The sequence below is a fragment of the Chroicocephalus ridibundus genome, chromosome 5 (assembly GCF_963924245.1).
Source record: "Chroicocephalus ridibundus chromosome 5, bChrRid1.1, whole genome shotgun sequence".
NCBI classification, from domain to species: domain Eukaryota; kingdom Metazoa; phylum Chordata; class Aves; order Charadriiformes; family Laridae; genus Chroicocephalus; species Chroicocephalus ridibundus.
The window spans coordinates 10,699,978-10,723,348 of NC_086288.1; the positions used below are offsets into that span (position 1 = coordinate 10,699,978).

Below are 23,371 nucleotides of genomic sequence, written 5' to 3' on the forward strand. Positions count from 1 at the left end.
GAATAAATAGTTCAGCTACCATAGCTGGCCAGCCCTGCAGGGAACACAGAGCTGGACCTTGCCATCACATAAAGGCATGTGGTTTCCCTCCTCCTCAGTAAGAGTAGACTATAGCTACAAAGACATCAGGTGTCCCCTGGCATAAGTTCACCTCTGGACATATGGACTTTGGCTTATTCTTACCTTTTCTCAGAAAGGTATAAACATCAGAGGTGCCAGACATCCACCACTGCAGCAGTGACTATACTCTGAGCAGGCTTGGAGCCAGATGGAAGGAGGCCAGGGAACACAAAGGTGTTGGCAGAAATTTTCTTCGCAGTCTTCCCCTAAGTGGGTCAGAAGCTCTAGTACCTGTGCCACAAGTGGTCTGAGTGGGGTCCAAGTAGTTGCTTTCTTAAAAGACATCCAAGACCCACCTCTGCTTCCTTGACTGGCACTGTAGCCATATTGCTTGTGGTTGCCCTGCTAAGGCTATCCGTATATGAGGAGGTTGTGATGGGCTACCAGAGATAAAAACATCACCACAAACCCCAGAATAGCCTGTCAGCTGCGTGCTGACTCCTCACTCAGCCTCCCAGAAGTACACGCAGCATTTTGTTGCCTCTTATAAATAAAAATCTTGTCTTGCGCTGTCGGTTGTCTTTTAAGAATGTAAAAAAGTGACTGTTTTGTTTACTGTTCACAGGCACAGAAGTTAACCAGGCAGCCCAAAGCACCCGTGAAGGTATAATTACGGAGATGGCCTGTGTCACAGTGAATGTATATATGTACTATACTGTACACACGGACAATTGAGACAACTGGGTATTTGTGAATGTTGCTTCGGTGCATATTTTATTTTTTTAAATATATATATATATAAAAGATACCGGTTAAGTGCCTTACAGATGCATTTTTGGCAACTGCATTGTTTCCAGAAGCCACTTTGTTGGTTACTGCAAGAGGTTGTACAGTATTTTGGAGTCCTTTAGTTTTTATTTTTCTAACTGAGTGAATGGTCATGACTAACAGCTGTTTCTTCCATTGCCCCTGCTTTGAAGCCAGGGTGCACCAGCTGTAAGTCTCTGTCTTAAACTAGCCAAAAGGACCAGAAGCCTATCCCACTGCTGGCGTATCCTGGGGAAGAGCTTTCTGAAGGTTTATTTTCCAAGATTGACTTGAATTTCTGTGTGACTCTGTTACACTCCCTAGTCATATGACTGTGACATGCCTTTTTCTTCTGAGTTTGTGTATACTCAGCATGGGGCCATCCATTGGATAGAAGCTGAGAAGCATGAATTATTTGCATTTGTTGACACAGTTGTCTAGACATTCCTTCAAAGTTAATGGTTTCTCAAGAAAATTCTTTCAATTCCATTGTATGATATTGTGCCATTGTATATCTTAAATGCCTCATAAGCTTCTTCAAAGAAATGGTCTGGTGCTTGGGTTATGAGTGAAGTATTTGTGTTTGCAGCTAGGAGATCTTTTATAATTTACCCCTGAAGAACACAAATTTTTGTTATTTCTTTTTTCTTTTCCTTCCTCCAGTGCAATGCACAGAGATCTGCAGTGACAGAATTTAGGATGCTAATATTGAAACAGAGCCTTTATTGTAGGAAGCCAACCTACATTTTCTATATTGCTGCATTGGTAATGAGTAATAGCTTGTGGGGACAAGTAAGTTGACAATTTTTTGGTTTTTTTGGCAATTAAAAGGATCCTTATAGTAACAGAAATGCTATCTTAGCTAATTTGACAATCGGTCACAACTTTTTAAAAAATAAAATGTTACTCTTTTTAATAAACTTATACTAAAAAAGAATACAATATACTATTTCTAAGAGGAGCAATGAAGAGAAAGGAACACAGGCATATATTTAAACATATAGCCAGCACTGCATCTTGTCTGGGAGATTAAGATTTCGGAAGCATACTCTAGTCCAGACTTCAAGGTGTACCCATCTGCAAAAACCGTGCTGGCAATTGAGCATTAAAAGGAAGGAAGGAAATAGGTCAAACTGGGATCGATATAAATGCAGAAGTTTCACATGTGTCATAATTAACATTGCAGTTAATGGTGTGACTGAGTGCAAACACCTAGGAGCAGATCTTTAGCAGGTGTAAATTATCGCAGCTCTGATAAGGCTATAGCCATTTGCACAAACTAAAGATCTTTTGTATGACCACAGGCATGTGAAATTCATATCCTTTTGCCTTAGTGAAAAAAAATCACGTTTGGTTTACCTAGTCTGTTATTTCTAGTCCATTATTCCTGTGAAGAACAGGAAAGTAATCTGGTACCAATCATCGGTGCTTTACCTGATGGACAGTCAGTCCAAGACTGCTCTGTTGCCACCTGTGTGAGAAACTACCAGGACCTGGCAGCATCTCCTTGTTCAGAATTGTCACCACCAATAAAATGACCATGTAACAAAGGTACGTGAGGCGGCAACATGCTGAATTCTTTCATTCCCTGGAGGGGGGATGAAGCTCTGCGCACTGAGCAGGCAGGAGGGCTGAGGGACACTGGCCACCGCCCGTGTCCCCCAGGGCCACGCTCTCTCCTCACTAGCCAGTGATGCAAAGGGCAGCGGGCAGAGAGCTCACAGTTTTGATCAGCACATCTCCATGCAGCATAGTCAAGATCCACCAACAGGCCAGCCTGCAAGGTAATGGGAGAGAATAGCATGCGCGTTCTTGGGCCAAATTCAAGGTTCCCCTTCCTTGAGCATGCTAACCGGTAACTGGCTCCATGTGGGAAGAAATTCCTTTGTCTGGGCTTAAAGACCCTGCTTGCAGCAGAGAGTCCAGACTCAGGACAGTTTATTTTTGTTCTGTTTCCATAAACCTGAACTTTCAGAATATGTAAGAACTTAATCCCAATCCCACTGAAATTGCTGACGTTTTCTGTTGGTTTTGAATGGCAAAGCAACTGGCCCAGAAGGAGTGCTCGCTTTTTTTAAATGTATAGAAAGAGTTCAAGCATACAGTAATTTACTGTGGTTGTGTCAATGCTAAATAGTCAGAACACTGCAAGTACCTTTACGGAGCTACCTCTACGTACTGAACCTCCGACTTTCAGTACATCCAACAACTTGCTTGGATTCCACTGGATGCATCCTTTTTCCTTTGTTAAATTTTTTCTTCATTTAAGAATATTTCAAACTGCTTTAAGACAGAGTTTTGTTAGAGCCTTTACAAAGTCCTTGTTGATTGCTTGGGGCAGCCTAAATATTGTGTATGAGTGTTGGAGGTGTTGGTCTAAAGGGAATACAAAGCAAAACTGAAATACATATATTAAATCCATACTTAATGAAATTTAATTATGCATATCAATTCTGTTATGTTTAAAGACTGTTAAGATGTTTGTTTTATGACTTGTTATTTTGCCTATATGTCTTTAATAAACAGAATGGTTTTGAATTTAATCTTGTTAATAGGTAAATAAGGTAAAATTACTTTTCCTCTAGGTCAACTTTTTACCTCTGTTACCTATGTTTTGTTCTTTCGTGGGTAAGCTTTTAAGCTGCTTGTTCTTTAAAAAAAAATAAAATCCGTGAACTGTACAGAAATATTTTATGAACTAAACTTGGGTTAGAAAGTCCTCGGAATACTGCAAATTATCATCAACTGAAAATTAATTCATTGAACTCCACCAGGTTTTCAGTAGAGGGTTTGAACAGTTCTGAACCTTTTCAACTTCCTGGCTTTAAATTTAACTGAGAGGTATCTGGTATTGAACATAATCGGGCAAAACTGATGGCAGACGAGAACTTTGTCTGTGTTAAAACATAAGGATTTTCTTGACCATCAACACTTCTTACCTTCTGCATATCTATAATCCCATGTAATGATAGCAGAGGAAAAAAAACGCCCAAACAATAAAAGAGCACTTCAGACGTCACAGGGAATGTTAGCGCTTTGTGTTGAGTTACTCAAACATTTTATTTCCCTTTTTGCTCACTAAATTGAGAAGCTTTTGATGACCCCAGTAATAGGTCCAAGATAAATCATTTTTTTATGTAGTTAGAATCAAAATTGTGGTTGTGTTTTTTCTTCTATATCCTCTAGTTAGTGCGAATAGGTTACACGACAGAAAAGGCAGTCTCAGCAGAAGCTGCGCAGTTGTGCTTGTTCACAGAGCAAAAGGCGAGTAATCCAGCAGTGTGGTTGTACAGAAGTCGTCCTCTACGTTATTCTGGCAGTCAGGGAAAGAGGAGCTGTTAGTTTTATTTGTGTACGGTTTTCTGTGGAAATACCTAGACAGCAGGAGGTTAGAAGGCGAGATGAAATATTGTCTGTCTACAAGCACATTTATTTCTGTGCAAGTGCATATGTGCATAAGAGATGAGCAGTTATATACGTAGAAATCACCAGAAAGGACCAAGTCCCTTGTATACTTTTTTTTGCAAGACTGCATATTGAGAAAGAGCTACTTTTTTGATGTTATTCTGACATTAAAAATGAAATTTCAGACACTGCATTGTGTTTTGTATTGAGCCATAATCTCATACAGAACCTTTACAGCAGATGATTGCAGCACTATATTTGTAAACTGTAGACTATTTTGCACTTAAATAGATGTTGATGCATTTGGGAATTACAACACAGTAAAGGGCTAAATCATAGTTTCTCCATTTTCTTATAATCCATATGCATTTATATTACTATTATTATAAAGTGCCAGAAACACATACAGTCCCTTGCAAACACGTTAAGTAGACAAGAGACTAAATTCTGCCCTCGGTTACACTTGCACATCTCCAGTGAAAGGGCTGTTAAGCTGCAGAGCGATCTCCCTGGGGAAGCTGTTTGAAAAGCCCTGCCATTGTTCTAACAAAGCTCCGTGATAATGTAACACATGAGGACAGTAAATGAATAGTATTTTACTTTAGATTTAATGGCCTGCCCTTTCCAGCATCTAACAAACCAAATCCCTTTCGTCCCTATTTCCGTGGGTAGCCCCAGTCTCCCAGACCAAAACTACAGCATCGTATCAGAATAATGGCAGAAGAGGGAGGTTGTGTCCTCTTTGCTGTTTTCTTGCTGAGACCATGTTATCAATTGTCATCATTAGACTGTGACTTCTTTGAGGAGGCATTTTGGATTAAATCCTTCGAAGTTTTATGTGTACGGTTCCTGTAAAATTCTCATTCAACAGAGAACACCTTGCAGGATGGTAAGTAATCTTCCGGAGTTGCATGCACAAGGTCTGTCCGATGGCTTTAGATGTGCAGGACCGGAGAAAGGAATGCCAGGAAACGCAGGTGCGAGGCATTGCTGCAGGCGGGTCTGCCTCATGCTGGCATCTAGAGCTGTAGCAGAGGTCATGGAAGCAGCCTCTAAATTGTTCTCTTGCCAGAAAGGTGGAGAGTGAGATCTTCAGTGAGAAGTGAAATTAAATTTGTTAGTGATTAAAAGGACAAGAGAGATGTGTTGGAAGCAATTGGTGCCAATGAGGCCTCTCGGCTGCTCCCCTAAGCAAATTGCAGTCTCGGTGGAATATCAGCTTCTCAGTCCATCAAATTGCAGTAATCAAGTCTGGAGCTGATGGGAGCATGAGTCACCACTTAATTTGCTCATCAGCGGAGGCCAAGTTTTCAAAATATTTTTAGATGCGTTTCCGCAGAGATTTCTGCCAGCCGCTGACCTATAGAGTGACAAGAAAATGAGCAATAGCCGCTGTTGAATCAGGCTCTGCTCCCTGCCACCTACCCTACGCGCTGCAGGGAGGGCAGGGAGATCGAAGGCCTTCGGCATTGCTATGCAGAAAAGAGCCCCACTGAGTTGATCCCATCACCTGGATTTGTTAAGTAATAAAATAACCTGTTAATTCTTAGGCTATCTAGTAGGTTCAAATCAACGCTGACCCTGCATTGCTAGCCCAGACCAGAAGCAGGCGTGAGATTATGAATTGATTGTGGTCCTTGCTCAGAGAGACGGCCGATACCAACCACTGCAGCACGCAGAAGAGGCCCTGCGTCTCCCAAGGATCCTGTGCTGGTACGTATCGTCCTCTCTTTACCCGTGTTAAAAGTTGCTGCCTGGCACAACCATTTTTCACCCAGTTAAGAAAGAAAAGAAGCCTCTTTGGATGGCATCCTCTGTGGGTGGGCTCCGTCTAGTATAATTGTAACAAAAATCAAAGGCTTGCAGATGTTAGCATGCTAATATTTGTCCATCTCTGTAAGAGAAAGCTTGCTATTTATGGTCAGTTTTCTTATGAAACAGTTCCAAATTCTAAAGGAAATCAGCTGTCTTAAAAGGGAAGAAAATGGCCTGCCTCGAAGGAAGGACGATTTCATTGATAGGATTAAAAAAAATTATGGAGGTCATGTGAGAACTGGCCTTTTGCCAGAAGAATTGCAGGAAATAAAATTTGAGAGTCCCGTGACAATAATTGGGTATGAAATTGTATTGACAAAAGCTTTTGCAGTTCTGTGCTCCCTCCGTTTCTTAGCGTTGTGACTGCAGTCCTTCCCCATCAGTGTCCTTCTGTTTGCCGCGCAGCCCATACCCAAGATGTTACAGCCTTCTTATTTCCTTGTGACTTCTCCATGTAGTTTTGCCACTTCTTGTCACCAGTGTTTGATGAAATAAGTGATGAAATGTCTTTTTTTCATATCTTCAGCCTAAATCCACCCCCCCCCCTTTTTTTTTTAAACTTCTCCTATTTAGCTGTCCCTGACTGAACCTGTTGGTGTCATCACCGAGATGATGCTCTCATCTGCCTGGAGAGCATCTCTAAGAAGATGCTGTCTTCTTAGAGACCCCATCCCGCAGCAGCATGACAGGATAACTGTGACCGAGAAACCAGGGCAACTTTCCAAGATGCTGCTTGGGGCAGCAGAAATCAGCTTTTTGTGCTGGCACAGAAGAACTTTACCCATGCGAATTATGGTTTTCATGTTCCTCGTTAGGACTCGCAGCTCCCCTGGATGGAAACATCCGCATGCACGCGGGCCTGCAGCTCGCCGCTGTATCCGTTATAGTCACTGTTGGTCCTTTGGGCAATCCAGTATTACTGCATGATACATTGTGCCACGTTCTTCAGCAAATTCTTGCTTGTTCTGTTTCATAATGTTGCTTTAAATTAGCAAAATTGTGGGAGAACCTCAATATTTTTCTTAATAAAAATGCCTATTTTTTCCGTGAAATATTTTAGACCATTTTTTTGCCTGAAAAATTAACTGTAATTTCCAAACAGTGGTTCAGGACTAAAAAAGATGCACGTACGGTATTTGGCTCACGCATTCACTCTGCCCTTTCCTTAAAACATACACGCAGTCTTTCGGGTGCCTCACAGTGAGTTGCCTAAAGCCCCCTTTAGAAAACTGCTGCAACATCTGTTTAGGTCCAATTCCCTGTTAAATAAGATATATCCCAGAGGCATAATAGCGCACTAAAAATAAGAGTATGACACAATTTCAGGCAGCTAATATGCTAACTGTATTTGATGCGGCTCACGGAGCGTTAATGTGGGAAGCCTGTATCTTTTCAGCTCGGCTGTCTGCGGGCATCACGCACAGATCTCTTGGTCGGAGCCGAATCCCAGGGCCGCGGGAGCAGCAGTGTGGGAGCGGTACTTCCCCAGGGCAACGGGGGGTTTGCCACCCTGCGCTCACAAAATCCACTCTTTCTGGCCCCTCCAAATTTAAAAACATAGCTGAGCTGTGATAACGTGAGGTTTTGTGTGAGACAGGGGAACAGAAGCGAAGCGCTGCGGTCTGCGGAGCCTGACTTTTATCGTGTTTCTGATCAGGTAACACATATTTGTGATGTGTAACACTAACGTGTAACCTCTCTGATTATAAAGGGCATGAAGTATATAGCTATACTATCACATACCAGTGTTCCCAAATATTCTCATTTAACTTATCTATGGAGACATTGTTTAAAAAACATGAAAACTCAAGGGTACCAGTTTTTTGGAAGACTTTTAGGTAGCTTTTTGTTTGTTTTTTTTTCTTAAGTAAGGTGCATATTACATACAGAAAAACTGCTCTCCATGTGTAACAGTATGTATATTAAATCCTTATCTTCTGTGTTCTATAATTTAATATTTTACATATTACGAATGTATTTTGCTCATCTAGCTTTTTACTTTATAAACAGTAAACTCTCTGCTAATTCATCCCGTTTCAATTTTTAGCTTTGGTGCATACCTAAATATGCTCCAGCGTATTGCAAGCAGCAGCTTTCTATGTTTAAAAAAATTAATTTATTTTCAATCCTAGTGAAAATAAAACAAAATTTAGTCTGTTAGGATGGCATGGTGGTATTCTTTGAATAGCTGCTGCTTGGAATGTGTGTGAAATTTTTTTCAGAAGCCCCGGTTTATTGTCTTAGCAACAAAATGTTTGCTCTGAACAATCCCAGAAGCACAATACATTAGCAGAAGGAAAAGAGTATTTATGGCCAATAATTCAGCTGTTATAAATTGTGACTGTAAAGAAAGAAAAAAGGGTTCCTTTTTAAAAACTTGCTGCCAGATTCTGGTTTCAGTGATGCTGAGTAAGGTAAGTGATGTTCTTTTGATTAACAGTCAAGCCTTGAGTGGTTTTCTTTTAAAGAAGACTTTATTAAGCTTTTTTTTTCCAAATTCATCTTTTTTGTTCTGTTTTGAACGGACTTCCACCCGAAGAAAACTCTCAATGACTTTCTAGCCTACATTAAATTCCCACTGACAAACAGACGAGAATTAGTGTTAATTTGCTCCAGAGAGAACTAATAGGCTTTGCCAAATAAATCATGCAGATCGCCAAGTGCGCTATTCATCTCTTCTGCGTATTAGTGCTTAAAAGTCATGATAGTTGTCCTTTAAAAATCAAAAGTCAAATCGGTCCTTTGACTTGAAGTGAAAAATTTGGACCGATGGTTGGCTTGGGCCTTAACTTTTGTTTGTTTGCAGAAAGCGACAGCGAGCTGGATTCTGAGCTTCTAGGGCTCACCTCGTTTGTTCCTTCACCGTGTTTTGATGTTCCTGCCTCCTCGGCTTCAACAGGGACTTGGCAGCGCAACCGCAGCCGGAGACTGGAGGTAACTGGTGCGTTTCCCCGCCCAGTATCACAGGAGACTGGAGGTAACTGGGGTGTTTCCCTGCCCAGTATCACTGGCAGCCCTAAGCCTGTGGAGATTGGTTTGTTTCCCTGCCCAGTATCAGGGACTGCCTGAAACCTGCAGAGACTGGAGGTAACTGGTGCATTTCCCTGCCCGGTATCACGGGAGACTGGGGGTAACTGGGGCGTTTCCCTGCCCGGTATCACAGGAGACTGGAGGGAACTGGTGCATTTCCCTGCCTGCTAACGGGAGACTGTGGGTAACTGGTGCGTTTCCCTGACAGTATCACAGGAGACTGGAGGGAACTGGTGCATTTCCCTGCCTGCTAACGGGAGACTGGAGGTAACTGGTGCGTTTCCCTGACAGTATCACAGGAGACTGGAGGTAACTGGTGCGTTTCCCTGCCCAGTAACAGGAGACTGGGGGTAACTGGTGCGTTTCCCTGCCCAGTAACAGGAGACTGGGGGTAACTGGTGCGTTTCCCTGCCCAGTAACAGGAGACTGGAGGTAACTGATGTGTTTCCCTGCCCAGTAACAGGAGACTGGAGGTAACGGGTGCGTTTCCCTGCCCAGTAACAGGAGACTGGAGGTAACTGGTGCGTTTCCCTGCCCAGTAACAGGAGACTGGAGGTAACGGGTGCGTTTCCCTGCCCGGTATCAGGCACTGCGCAGCAGCCGCCGGCTTTCCAGGGGCTCCGCCTCGGCCCTGTCACCGGGGGAGCCGCTGCCTGCCCACCTCAGAGGCGCGGGTCCCGGCCGAGCCGCCCCTCGCCGCCTCACGGCGGGTCCGACCCGCCGAGCGCGGCCCGCGGGGAGCGGCGGTGCCGGGCGCGGCCGCCATGGCCGGGGCAAGGCTGCCCCCTGGCGGCGGCGCGGGGCCGGGCGGGCGGAGGCCGCGCTCCCCCCGGGAACCCTCTGCCCGGCGGCGGCCGCCTGCGCCGCTCTGCCTCCGCCGCCCGCTGCCCGTCAGCGCGTGTGGTGCGTGGTGTTTGCGCTGCCCTCGGCGCCGGGAGTTGCTGGTGACACTGGAGTTGACTGGGTTAAATGTTCTTCCGCGTCGGGCCCCGCGTTTGCATAATCGGGATCAGCGAGTCACGTCTTCTGCCTTCCCCTCTCCACCGGCAGCCAGCCTGGTGCCTTTGGTACCTGGCCGTCGCTTCCTAATGCACATCAACAGCCGCTGATGTACAGCGAGGCTGATCTTTGACTCGCCTTTGAAATAGCGACACATTTTCTCTACAACAAATTATACTTTGACACTAGAAGGTGGCAATCTGTAACGGATATTGCAATCTGAAGATTCAAAGCGACTATCTGTGATCTTTGTCCTCAGCCGAGTAAGCTGGAGTCTCTCTTCCCTCCTACACGTTATTTGATTGTGGGACATAACCTTGGGATGTACTAATAATCATTAGTCAGAGCTGATACATCCTTTATGGGCCTGCCCTGCTGGGGAAGGGAGATGTTCTCCAGAACAGCAGTAAATCAGCAAAACATGCACTTAAATATACAGTAAAATGTGGTTTGAGACATGATCCCTCGTACATCATATAACAAAACACTTTGCTGTGAGAGTCACACACGCGCTAACAAGGGAAGAGGGGGCTGCTGTGACGAGACCTGCGAAGGGAAACGATTCGGTGGTGGGAGGGAGCAGGGAGAGAGCCCTCCGCAGCTCTTGGTCCCAGGGCAGTCGTGAGTCCCCAGGTCCTTCTCCGCCCTCTGGTAGGTGATGTGGTGCCTTGGAGGTGCTGGCGGGAGAGAGCAGGGGAAGAAAGGAAGGGAGCCCCGCGGAGCTGCCCGGACACCGTGGCTTTCAGACGGAGCCTTCTGGCCCTGGCAGGGGCAGCAGAGGGGGCCCAGTGTGCCAGGAGCAGTGAGGGGCCTGAGCTGCTCTTCACCAGCTGGGCAGGTCGGGGCACTCCGTTGTTGGTTTTTGCTGGTAAGCAGCTCTCTTTTTGCAGCTGAATGGTGCAGGAATCATTAGAGCATCTTTTTACAGGCATTTCTCGTTGTTGAAATCTAAGTGAATAAATAACACGTGCATCTGCAGCTCCGCCAAGGAGCTGGCTGAAGCAGGGGCAAGCCCTCAGGGCTGGGGGGAGAGGACGAGCCCTCAACCCTCAGCACGGCAGCCCAGGCGCCATCTCCCCGGGCTGTTTGCTGGGGGATGTGCCGAGTGTGTTGCTCTCTGGGTTCCTGGCCTTGCTGCTGTGCCTGCCTTGGTTCGTGTGGGCTGAAGGAGTTGCAGAAACTGTGCCAAAAGGGCCGGCCGAGCCGCCCAGCCAGATCCCCGTAACGCCTGGGGCCTGTCCCCACACTGCGCTGGGGAGGGCACTGCCTCTGCTGGGAGCCTGAGCTTGCACATCCCCCATGTCCACGACAGCCGGGCCCACAGGGCCCGGTGGCTTCTCCTTCGGAGCTGGCAAAATCAGCGCACGTTTGGCTTTTTTACTTACTAGTGACAATTCCACCAACGCAGGAAATGTCCGGGATGACTTAACCAACCTTTGGCCCAACTGTGTTGCTTAATGCAGCCGCTCCGCCTCAGATTTAGTGCCACTAACGTATTGGAGGGCTGCCATTCCCTGCTAACTGCAGTGGGGGTGGGCGTCTTTAATAGGGCAGATGCAGCATTGCAGGAGACAGCATCATCCCTGAGGCACAGAGGGAAGAGATTTAAGGAAGGGCTTGGTGATGGGCAAAACCAAAGTGATTTCAGATACTGTGGAAAAGCAGTAAGAATCATCGATGGTGTTATATGCTCAACATACGGGACTGACAGTTATGGGGCAGTGGTTTATATTTTTGTGGAGCAGAGGGAAAGCAGGAATCACAGTGATGTGAGACGGGAAAATGAGTATGCAAGTAAGGGCATGCCCGTATGCAAGTAAGCTATTTCTAAATTTTGTATTTTTTCATTTTTAGTTAGGATAGCTCACACATTGTAGTGGGATCAGAAGATTTAAGCCACGGGAGTTTTCACTGCCAAAAGTGCGTTTGATGCCTGTTTGGCTGGTGGGGAGACAGAGTCAGGGTAGGTGTGCGTTAGAGCTGAGTGTGAGCTGTATTCCACACCTTTGGTCAGTAATTCTGACCCAAAGCCCTGTCACTTTGCTGAGGGATGGCAGCTTAACGTGGGCCACAGATGGCTGCAGCCTGACCCGCGCTGGAGGAACTGAGATCCCCCGGTTCCAGCAGAATGTCTGTGACGAACACAGTCGTGCATCTAGAAAGGGAAACAAGGCAAGTCTTTCACTTGTCCCTCCAGTAAATATTAGAATGGTTTGTGCCTTTTTTTTTTCCTTATTCTGTCATTTTTTTTCTCCTGAATCTGTTCCAAACGTGAGCAGAGATTAATTTCCATACAAGGCGAGTTGCTTAAGAATGGGGGGGTGTTTGAATGGTTTGCCTTTTAATAAATTAATCAGTGCTTGTGTTTTTAACAGCCTTAAGAAGAGATAAAACCTCCATCCCTCTTGTCATGGCAACTACAACAAACGAAACATCATTCAGAAGTCAAGAAAAAAAAAACACAAGCACTTTAGGTCTCAGCCAAGTCCGCAAAGTAGCACAACTCATTACTAATTCAAAGGAGCCGTGTCCCTCAGAGCTCACCATTACTGGTTTTACTACTAATAATACTGGAGCTGCATAAATTTAACAGAAGGCAGAGTCTGGCAGAAGGCAGGGTGGTGTTGAAGTGCTGCTACCCTAATCAAACATCTCCACGAGGCCTTCCCTTGCGCTGGTCAGGCGGGCAAGAAGTGGTGCTGGGTCACGGGGAAAGGGCTGGGGAAAGGAAGGTTACGGTGTTAAGGCTGTACCAGTTTGGTAACATTAAACCTAGAGAGATAGCGGAAGAGGCCATAGGTATTTGTAATTTATTCATAAACAGCTATGCTGTCGTAAGAAACTTTTTAAAATAATATGTGATAGTTCTTTAAATATTTAAGAGTTTGTTGACCTATTTTCTCAGTTAATTATTGGATTTATTTTTTTTGGCTGCATTAACACGGGCTTGAATGCAGCCTGCTTTAGTCGCTACACAGCTCAGCTACACTGGGTTACAGAAACGTGATTTCTTTCTAAAGCACATGACATAGGAGAGGAATGCCATTGTGTCTAGACTTGCACTTAAAAACCTGTAGACTTCCTAGTAGGTAGTGCTCAAGCTCGACTTATTGAACATAAACCCATTCACCTAGCATCCCTTTGAGTCCTGAAACAAATGTCTTTTCAATTCCAGCACCACCCTTGCTTACTCTGCAGTGGAAGCGCCATGATGTGGCCACCCCTCTTTTCAAACTGCCATGGGTAAGACCATGAAGCTCATCTCTGCAAGCTGCGCTTGTGAGTACACTTCTTTTCTCACTCATTTCTTTTTGCTCAAGGCTCTCTAGGCCTAGAAGTTAACTCGATAGAAATTTGGCCACATGTGTAGTGCAAAGCATCACGTCACTGATCGCTGTACAGTGGCGTGGTTGGAAACCAGCTCTTTCTGAGCGCTAATAGAAGGTGCTATTAGCAAAAGCTGCACCACGTTCATCACGCTGTAGGGGTTTGAACAGGAGAACTCGTCTATGTCCTACCTGTCTCCTCTGAAGACAATGGCAAGGTAAGGGAGGACCTGAGAACAGAACTGTTGACTGACTATCAAGCATGAAGATGGCCAGCTAGTTGGAGATGGTCACAGGGCCCTCCTGACAAAGGGGGGAAGTTGTCACCAGGAAGGATGTGTGAGCCATCAGGGTCCCGTCATTATCTGCTTAGCTCGGGGGGAAATTGCTGTAGGCTGCGAAATAAGCTGCAGCACCAAAGTTTAGGTCTGTCCCCCGTAACACAGCTTGGGGACCATCTGAGTCCCTCCACCCTAGAAAAGGACACCAGAAGGGGGGATTCCTGCTCTCTGAAAGGCTCTAAAATGTACATCTCAAGAGGATCGATATCAGGACTATTTCTGTCTCTTTCAAAGCTGCAGTAAAACAAACCTTTACCCTTGCTGTCATCACCTCTCCTTCTTAGAAGGTGTCAAGGATCATCATGTTTTCCGAGGGCTGTTTTAGAGGCCTCCTGCAGCAAACCACACGTTCGGAGAGAAGTTTGCACAAACTCAGAGTACGAGGATGCTGTTAACTTTCCACGCAGCCTTTGCTGGGGATCTCCAAAGTGACCTGGGAAGGGTACTTCTCAGTGCGTGTTTCTGCACAGAGTGTTACTGAGCTGACTCGAAGTAAAAGACCCAGTAAATGCTGGCTGTCAGGCTTCAACAAGCTCCCTCATCAGGTGCAAATGGACAGGAAAGGTTTTCTTCCATTTGCACCTGATGAGGAGGCATGTTTCTCCCCCAAAAGCTGGTGTCCGCCACCCTGTGTTTCATTCCCGTAGATCAATTCAGCGTTCTTTGGATCAATGTTCTCCACTAATGAGTTATTGCTTTTTATTTTCAAATTGAAACTTAAAGTCTACCGGCAAGTATTTTGTCATCTGAGAGATACCAAGTGCACAGAATCAAACCTGTAAGCTCCTAAATGGGAATGGTTGGGTTTATATCAGGGGTTTCTAGTTCCTAGAAAGAAATATAACCCTAGAAACTTTTGTTGAGATTAAACAGGAGAGGATACTACAGTGCCGAGGAAGAATTTCTATTTTTGGCTATACCCTTAAGGCAATAGAGGAAGCATATGTCATGGCTGCAGTGACAGCTAATGAGTAGATATACAATATTAATTGCGGTAAGCGTAACATACCAAACAATCTATCAACTTCTATTTTCTTAGCAGCTGGAGCTTAGATACTTTTGCCTAACACCTCTGTCTGAACTGGCTGCTTCGAGTTCATTTACCTATGTGGTGGCACATAGAGGAACTACCCCACCACTTCCTACACCCTGTGCTCTGCAGTCCGGGCTGTTTCCACCTCCACCGGCCGGCATAGCCCTGCTTTCGGCGTCGCAGAGGTTCAGATGATTGTCTTCTTCCCGCTGCTTGAGGGGCTGACCCAGTTGTACTCGGCTTGCACCAGCACGAAGCTGTTCTCCCGGATCTTTCGGAAGTGCATCACCTCCCCGTTTTCTTGGATGGCGATGACGTCGGGGTCCGGCTCGCTGAAGGAGACCTCTGTCCGCTTGTGGCAATGCTGGGCACAGACACAGCGCACGGCAGCTGCCAACGCCAGGCCCAGGGCGGCCGTGCAGACCAGGAGGATGCCGAGTTGGGCTGCTAGGAGTCGGGTCCCTCTGCCGGGGTCTTCCCCCTTCCCAGGAACAGCAGATTTGGGAGCTGGTCTGGTCACCCATGGCAGGGTATTCCCACCCGCCGCCGCCTCCTCCTCCTTCTCCTCCTCGTCCCTGGCGTTTGCCACCTCTGGCTGCGGTGCCAGCTTTCTTTCTGCCATTTGCCTTGAAGCCGATGACAAATTGCCAGCAGCGTCAGCATCGCCAAACCAGGCCGTTGTCACAGCGGCGTCACCCCGGTGAGTGTGTACGTGCGGGGCAGAAGGAGAAACTGTCGCAGGTGGGGAGACTTTCAAGATGGTCCTGCTCTCGGTACTGGCCTTTGAAAGCCGAAACACAATGAGATGTGCGTTGAGGGAAGAGAAAAAGGGCTGATTAGGTTCTCGTCCACTACCGACATCACGGTACAGTTCAGCTCTGTATTTCTCATACCCAGGTGTCCCCCTGGACTTGGAATAACTCTGCTCCATCCCCTGGTTACTCAGTAGGTTTTAGAAAATGAGGCAGATTGAACCTTGTTCTGTCCATATCGGAACTGCCATGGGAGGGAGAAGGCACTGGGAGCTGGTCCCAGGGGAGCAAGGCAGAGCAGGTTGAAGGGCACAGAGGGAGAGGAATGTCCCTGCTTTGCCCAAGTAAAGGTCTGCAGCTACCGTTTTGGTAGCGTTGGTGGCATTTTTCACAGGCATCATTATCAAAAAATATCACTCAGTAAACAATCCCCGTCTTGAGTGATGCTAGGGTCATGCTGAAAGGACAGGCATGTTGTTCCTGGCCAAGCTTCCTGTTTAGGGTGACACCAGGGATCCCACTGGGATCCTTTATCACCCTTCTGAGGCTGTGGATCGAACCGTGGAACAGAGGGATCCAGGAGACTTGGAATGGCCTTGGACCTCAGTGGTTTTTGGGGCTGTCACATACAACCTGTGAACTCTCCCCAGAGCCCATCTTGCTTTCTCAGTCTACACAGACAGTTTAAAACCTGCTGCCTCTCAGTGGTGCTTAACCACCCATTTTAGTGGGAATGGCTGTTCCTGCGTGCTCCTGTTCCTAGGGGCTCTGCCTGCTGCCACGCACCTTATTTTATCCGTCACAAAATGACAGCTGCTCCATGCCAGTGCTGCAGCCCAGGGTTTGCTGCAGATATCATCCAAGACTAACTGTGAAACAATCGTACAATTTAGGAGGCCCCCACTGAATTTTTCCATTCCCACTGTGCACCTGAGCCCCCAGCCAAAACATGCAAAATGTGTTGGAGTCTTTTCTTTGGCTCCACTGAGATTTGGATCTGGCCCTCAGTGGCTGGCGCCTCTCCAGCCTGTCCAGCCCAGCAGGCTTTTTCACACATCCATTAATTACACCAGAGAAACTCTCACCCTCTACCGTCATTAGCAATTTCTAAAGCTTGCTGGAAAGACAGTGTGACAGGAGCACAAAGCTGAGGTAGGAGCCCTGGCCAGCTGTGAACCGAAGTAGGGGAGGGTCAGAGCATCCTTTGTGGAAGAGGCCGTTTCTGAAGATGCTAGTAAAATACAGTAGTAAATAAAAGACTTTGAGTGGCTGAACTGCAAACTGTAAAGTAGCTGGCTGGCTAAGTTAGGATTGCATTTGTATGGATCACTTGCCCTCAAAATGCAAACGCTGTACTTTAGGGATATACTGAGGGAGTTGCGACTTTGGGATAGAAAATGGAATTGCTTCATAAGTCCTTGCCCTATTTCACATTATTTCTCCTTTCTTTTTGTACTTCTCTCTCTTCTTGCCTAATTTCTCAATATTTTATTTCGTTACGGTCTTCAGGTCTTGCCTTGTGCATCTTCTGGCATTTCTCCACTTCTCTCCATGGCTACACCTGATGCTCATGTTACACGTCTCTCCTTTACTTGTTCTCTGTCCTTCGCTCCTTCCTAAGTATTTCTGTACAGCCCCTTCCTCTTTTCTTTTCCGTGAGATTACTTCTCTTCCTTCTGTGGCATCCTGCAACCCAGATCTAGATCTTTATTTTCCTTGTATTTTTCTCCCCTCCATCTGCTGTGTATTGGACTTCTCCTGCTAAATCTGTACCCTGTGTCTCTAAGCTGCCCCTGCTTTCCAGCTTCTCGGCTAGTTCCCATTTGAGCGTCCTCCTCTCGGCTCCACAGCTCTGGTATTCTCCAGTTTCTGTCCCTCCTCTTGCTCTCCTTTTCTTTCTCTACCTAATTCCCCGCATGCCCTTTCCAGCTCCCACATCTGCTTCCATATGTACAGCCACCCTGCTTCCACAGGGCTGCAGTCCTTTCCCACGTTTCTGGGCTTCCTCTCCCGAAAGATGCTCCCGCCCGCTTGTCCTGTCTGCCAGCTCTCGCTCTTCCAGCTTTCTCTGGTGAGTGCACCCTGTGCCTGTGGCTAACACCACCACGGCCGCCACCACCTCTGCCTTGCTGGTCCATTCAGCCTCCTGGGGTGACCCTGCCCTCAGAAAGCACCCAGCTTCCTTGGCTGTCCCCAGGGAAGATGAAGTCTTCAGCCTCTGGGGAATGTTACGGATGGTACCTATCCAGCACCTCTGGAAAGGAACACCTCAGCCTTCCATGGGAATAAAACACACCTTTCCAGCCCCATAACAAGCCCTCTTGTCATATCCACATAAGGAAGGAAAAGTTATTTTAGATTGTTTTTACAGCAGGACTCTTAAAAACCCAAGCAGCAGGCTCAAAAGGAAAACAAAAAAGAAATATAAAAACCAATTCCCAGTTAAAATAAAAAAAAATTAAAACTCATAACAGTCTCAATGTAGTTTTAGTCACTTATGAGACCTACGCAGGCTGCTTGGTGCAGTGATGCAGCAGAGAAGTTTTATCCTCCTCTTCTCTTTCTGCCTTTGGAGAAGACATCCTCCCCATCCCTGCCGCTTACCTGCCCCTTGTCTTTACACATCAGGCACAAGCGTGGGGTGGCAGCGCTGGCAACGCGTCCTGCTCTAAGATACGGACAGAGGAAAGGCAGGGTTAGTAAGTGAGACCTATTGCGGCTGCTCACATGGAAATCCCTGGGCTCTGCACCACCAGAGAAGCGTGTCGCTCCCTAGAGCAGCCTCGGGTCTCAGGCAGTCAACGCAGACCATAGAGGGCTGCATTTTAATAACACCGGGTCATTTATTCATCTCCCCATCGTTTTCATCCACAACACAAAACCTTGCATGAAAGCCCATGCGGCCCAAACCCTCTAAGACTTCTGAGCAGACATCCACAAGCCCAAATTTGTTTATTGCTTTAAATCCTTTCTTCCTTTTCCCTGCGGATGGAGAAATAGCTCTGCTGAGTTCACTGTTTGTTTGAATATTTGCATGTGCTTTTAGAAAAATATTGTAGCAGTCAATAGTTTTTATCACGTTTTTCAGCCACCTGGGCAATCCTCCACTGGGCTGAGCAGCGCGATGTCAAGTTTTTAAGAGTTTTGGATTTTCTCCCTGTCACTGTCTGTCACATGCCATCTCCAAAGGATTATTTATCAACATTTCGGCAAGCAAACAACCTCTCACCTTCCTACATGGACCCTCGCTCATTCGCAGGGAAATGAGTACTATTTTTCTTCCCCAGAAGGGCTGGAGAAATAGCTCTTCCCACCACCTAGTTTACCTGTCGGAGGTGCTGTAGCTGGAGGCATTGTCCTGGGAGATGAAACCTCGCAAGGCATCCGCCGTGCCAGGGTCTCGGGTGGGGAGAGACGGCTCCAGCCCCTGAATGCTGGACTCACCGCTCCCACTGGACACAGCCCGTGAAGGCCGGGCCAGCTCCTTTGGCTCAGCATCGGGACGAGCATCTGACCCCATACCAAAACCTGGCTCCGGTGCCGGCGTTTCCGCGATGGCAGTGGGGCTGGCAGGAGGCGTGGGTGTGCGTTGTGGGGAGCCAGTGGCAGCCACGGGAGAGGTGAGACCTTATCCACCATGGAGACAAAACAAGAAGCAGGGAGAGAGGAGCAGAAGTGTATTGTCCTCAGTCCGTTTATTTCAAATCCCCCTTCAGTGCTGATGTTTGCCAGGAAGGATCATAATAGTGACTTGTCACTTAATTTTAAGTGGGAACCCAAATGGAAAGTAAAGCAGCAAAGCCCACTGCCTAAATTACAGTCAAGTAAAATAATTGAAACTCAGTCTTGCTGCCATGCCCAAAATGCTGACAAACACATCTGATTTGGGTGTAGGTAAATTCTTGGAGCATTTTACTGACCAAAGGCCGCATAAATACAACTAAATACATACCTGAAGGGCAATAGTTACATTTAGAGACAAATGTATTCCTTTATTTAGACAGCATTGCTAATTGTTTGTCTTCAGGAGATTTTTAGGTACTTAAAGTGTGTTGTATTTTAGGGCTTGCATTGAAATTTTAAGATCTGGCAACGCTGTTTATCTTTCAGGTACCCGCCTGGGAACTGTCTCCATCACCTCGAATGCTGACCCATCCCCTCACCTCGAGGCATTCACCACGCGATCGCTGGTCTCCCCTACGGCCACAGGAGTCAAACGGGTCCCTCCAGCTCGTTTGGGTCACTTGTGTTCAACGCTCACCTGGAATAAGCTGTAAAACTACCCCGGGGGAAGTGGTGGGTAAGGAACCCATACCTTTGCTCGCCATCCAGGTGGGGTGTGGGTCGGCCGGTCCTTGCCGGGGCTCGGGGCTCACGGCGTCGGGCTTCTTGCCACTTCCAGCAAGCGTTTTGTATTGCCCTCGCTGAGCCACGATAGCAGATTCGATCTTTGCCCAGTAAACGAAGTATGACTGGACTACGGAGATGCTGTTAAAATGTAATTAGGGAAGAATTTACTGGCTCTATAGTGTTAATAAAACATCTCGCTGTTTAGCTAATCACAAGGACTGCTTTAACCCGAAGGCAGAAGCAGCACAAAAGTATTTCAAAGGATTAGCCTGTCACACGGTTTATATTACAAATAAAAGATACCAGGTCCCGTAAGAAAGAGGCTGGGTGAAGAATCACCGCTCATAATTAAGATCAGGCAAAAAAAAAAAAGTGTGGGAACTTAAATTAAAAAAAAAAAAAAAAGGAAAAAAGAAAAAAAGGCTATTACATTCGTTGTGTTGATAGAAGTACATTTGGAAAACTTGGACTAGGTCTGCTTATAATCTTCCGTAGGCAGGGAAACAACAGTGGTATTTACTAATTAAAACAAGTCAATGTAACTTGTACAAACAGCAGAATAGGTAGGAAAAAAAAAATAAAAATCAGTCTCTCTTCTCAGCCCTCTGATATTTGAGCCCGCATAACCCTCTGCTTTTTGTCAGGTGCCAAAACTGCATTGGCCAACCTTCCAGCATTCACCCGGAGAGCCTGAGTTAAGCTGGCGATTTGGGGAGAATTTCAGCTCAGATTGTTCAGCTGCTTCTGAGAATTAGTTAAGGGGAAACTGGCTCGGGTTTTCCTGTGCCCGTTGAGGCATTTTTAAGCCTAACAAGCAGTTTTTCCAGATGCTGTGGTAGGGAGAAAAGGGACAGGCTATCAGAAACCAGCTTGGAGGGTGAAAAGCCAGAGGGTGAAGGAAGCATCAGAGCGGGTGGCTAGGAATAGGTGTCCTTGGGTTTGGGTTGGGTTTATTCGGTTGCTTGAGTTTTATGTGGTTTTAATAGTATTTCCCAATCTAAAACAACGGGCAAAATTGGAAATGCTAAGCAGCAATATTTTTGTTTCAATGAACTTGTGTTTAATCACCATGAGATGCACAAGCCCCGGTGCTCACCAGGATGCTGATGTTTTGGGGAGCAGCCAAGGATCTGGCCAAGCAGCTTCTAAGCAGTTTTGTAAAATCAAACCATAACAATTTAATCTCTTCCAAAATAAAAAGTCACTGTGTTTCCTCTGAGGCAGCCAGCTAGAAAATGTTTAATTTCATTCCAAATCAGAACCAAAATACTTGGACTTTGGTGCAGAACAGAGATGTCAAGTTTTGTCCCAGCGCTCACTCTCTTTTTCTAACTTCCTTAACCTTTTTTAAAACCACTCATTTTTAATTTTTTTTTTTTTTTAAAAGAAGTGATATACAAAGTTATCCTTTAGGCAGGGAGGTCCTATGGGCTGTGTTATTTAGAAAGACAGACAATGTGATCGCAATTCTCTCTTTATGTCTTAATATTTGTATTTCCTAAGTGCTTAGGCTGTCATCTCCCAGCGTATTTATTCTGAGAAAATAGTGACCATGTAAACAAAAAGGAGTGCTACCCAGCAAATATAAATGGTGATTTATGTACCAGCTGGGATCCTATTGCAGCATTTGATAAGTATTTAGCTACATGGGGGCTCAAGATACGTAAACCACTGTGCTGGACAAATACGATGGAAAAATAAAGCCAAGCCTTTAACTGAGAAGACACAAATTCTGGTTAGGAACCAGCATGTTCTTACAAAAACTTGATGTCTCCGATGGGTTGGTCTGGTGCTTTCCACACGAAGGACAGGTTTCTCTTCAGTGACTTGTCTGAGTGGGTGACGGTGTCACCATCTTCAAAACAAGTCAGCAGCTTGGAACCAGGAGGAATGAAGACGAATGTGCCAGCAATTTCATCATTAGACACTTTGCGAGCTTGAAGCAAAAAGCCCATAAAATCCCGGGTGCTCCTCACTGTCACTGCAAGACAAAACGCGGGACACGAAGGGATTTGTCTCGTAGTTATGGGGTGAATTGTTTGCAATGGAGTTTCCAAGGCTAGCACTGAAACCAGAAGAAAACCCCCTGCAGCACCACCACCACCACAATCTTACTCTCTGTCCTCACGGTCTGTCTGGGACATGCTGGATGCAGGAGGCCAGGCTTTCCCTAACTTTGTAGTACGTAATTGCACGCAACATTTGCTCGAGTCTTTTCCCCGCCTTGATTATAAGCTGCTAATCACATCACTTTAGCCAGCATGCAGCCATTTTTAAGGAAGGAGGTTTGGGTACCACCCTGTACAGGTGCAAAAGGTTGTGTGATGCCCTCACAAGGGTTTTATTTTGCACGGGGATGAGCAGGCAAGCGGCCAGGCTGGGGAGTGGTGCCCCTCGGCTCTGTCTGCATCTGCTTTGGGAGTGGTGATGCTGGAGACGGAGCACGCTGCCCAACCATACCCAGACCCCTTGGTGCGGTGCAGAGGAGGCGGGAAGGCGACTTTACCCTCTGGAGGTGCCTCACATGTGCCGTTGCATGTGATGAGGTCTTGTATGGTTGCAACGCAGTTGAGATAAATGAATCCCACCAAAAGCATCCCAACCTACTGGCTGCCTCTGGTGAAAATCTGGAGTCAGCCATCACTTGAGAAACATCAGGAAAGTGCTGCAAACAGAATCCCTCCGTAAATACATGAGTTTCCTCATGATGAGAGAGGTGGCGTAGCTCTCTTGGAGCAGTTATTCCTCTTCCCAGCCCTCAGAAAGATTAGTGCCGACACTTGAGATCAGTTATCATGTATTTTCCAGATGCAGGAATGAGAAGCTGTTCCTTACCTGGAACCTTGTCCCCTGGGAAGTAGAAGGACATGTTGGTGTGGACAGTAACGTAGTTGTTGTTGGGGCTGTGCAGCTGCGCTCTCAGGTGCTTGGGCATCATGTCAGCACAGGCAGAAAGGCTGGCGCCATGTGAGAAGGCGGCTGCGTAGGAGACCAAGCACAGGGTTGTGCATGCCCAGACGATGACGGCCATGGGGGCTCTCCTGCTGTCCTCCATCCTACAGCCATAAAACAACAGGCAGGTTCACTGTGTCCAGTTCTGGGCTCCCCAGTTCAAGAAGGACAGGGAACTGCTGGAGAGGGTACAGCAAAGGGCTACCAAGATGATTAGGGGACTGGAACACCTCTCTTATGAAGAAAGGCTGAGGGATTTGGGTCTCTTCAGTCTGGAAAAAAGATGACTCAGGGGGCATCTTATTAATACTTATAAATACTTAAAGGGTGGGTGTCAGCAGGACGGGGCCAGGCTCTTTTCAGTGGTGCCCAGTGACAGGGCGAGAGGTAACAGGCACAAACTTGAGCGTAGGAAGTTCCACCTAAACATGAGGAGGAACTTCTTTACTTTGAGGGTGGCAGAGCCCTGGCACAGGCTGCCCGGAGAGGTGGTGGAGTCTC

General features: G+C 46.5%; 2 protein-coding genes across 3 annotated transcripts in view; one reads left to right on the plus strand and one right to left on the minus strand.

Moving 5' to 3' along the window:
• Positions 1 to 4,402, plus strand: part of SLC10A7 (solute carrier family 10 member 7) — a 152,138-nt gene extending 147,736 nt beyond the window's left edge. The window contains exon 13 of one of the 2 annotated variants that reach the window (XM_063336669.1): positions 686 to 4,402. In XM_063336669.1, coding sequence (XP_063192739.1) covers positions 686 to 730 — 45 coding nt within the window. In that variant the 3' untranslated portion in view covers positions 731 to 4,402. The remainder of the gene's footprint in view (positions 1 to 685) is intronic. The other variant, XM_063336668.1, reaches the window with a different exon arrangement.
• Positions 4,403 to 14,510: 10,108 nt separating this feature from the next.
• On the minus strand, positions 14,511 to 22,949 carry REELD1 (reeler domain containing 1). The gene is made up of 6 exons (XM_063336188.1): positions 22,754 to 22,949; positions 21,677 to 21,899; positions 19,884 to 20,056; positions 18,895 to 19,195; positions 18,173 to 18,236; positions 14,511 to 15,597 (listed from the first exon to the last, which is right to left on the minus strand). Exons 1-6 carry the CDS (start codon positions 22,947 to 22,949, stop codon positions 15,004 to 15,006), a joined length of 1,551 nt encoding a protein of 516 aa, XP_063192258.1. The 3' UTR covers positions 14,511 to 15,003.
• Positions 22,950 to 23,371: the final 422 nt, after the last annotated feature.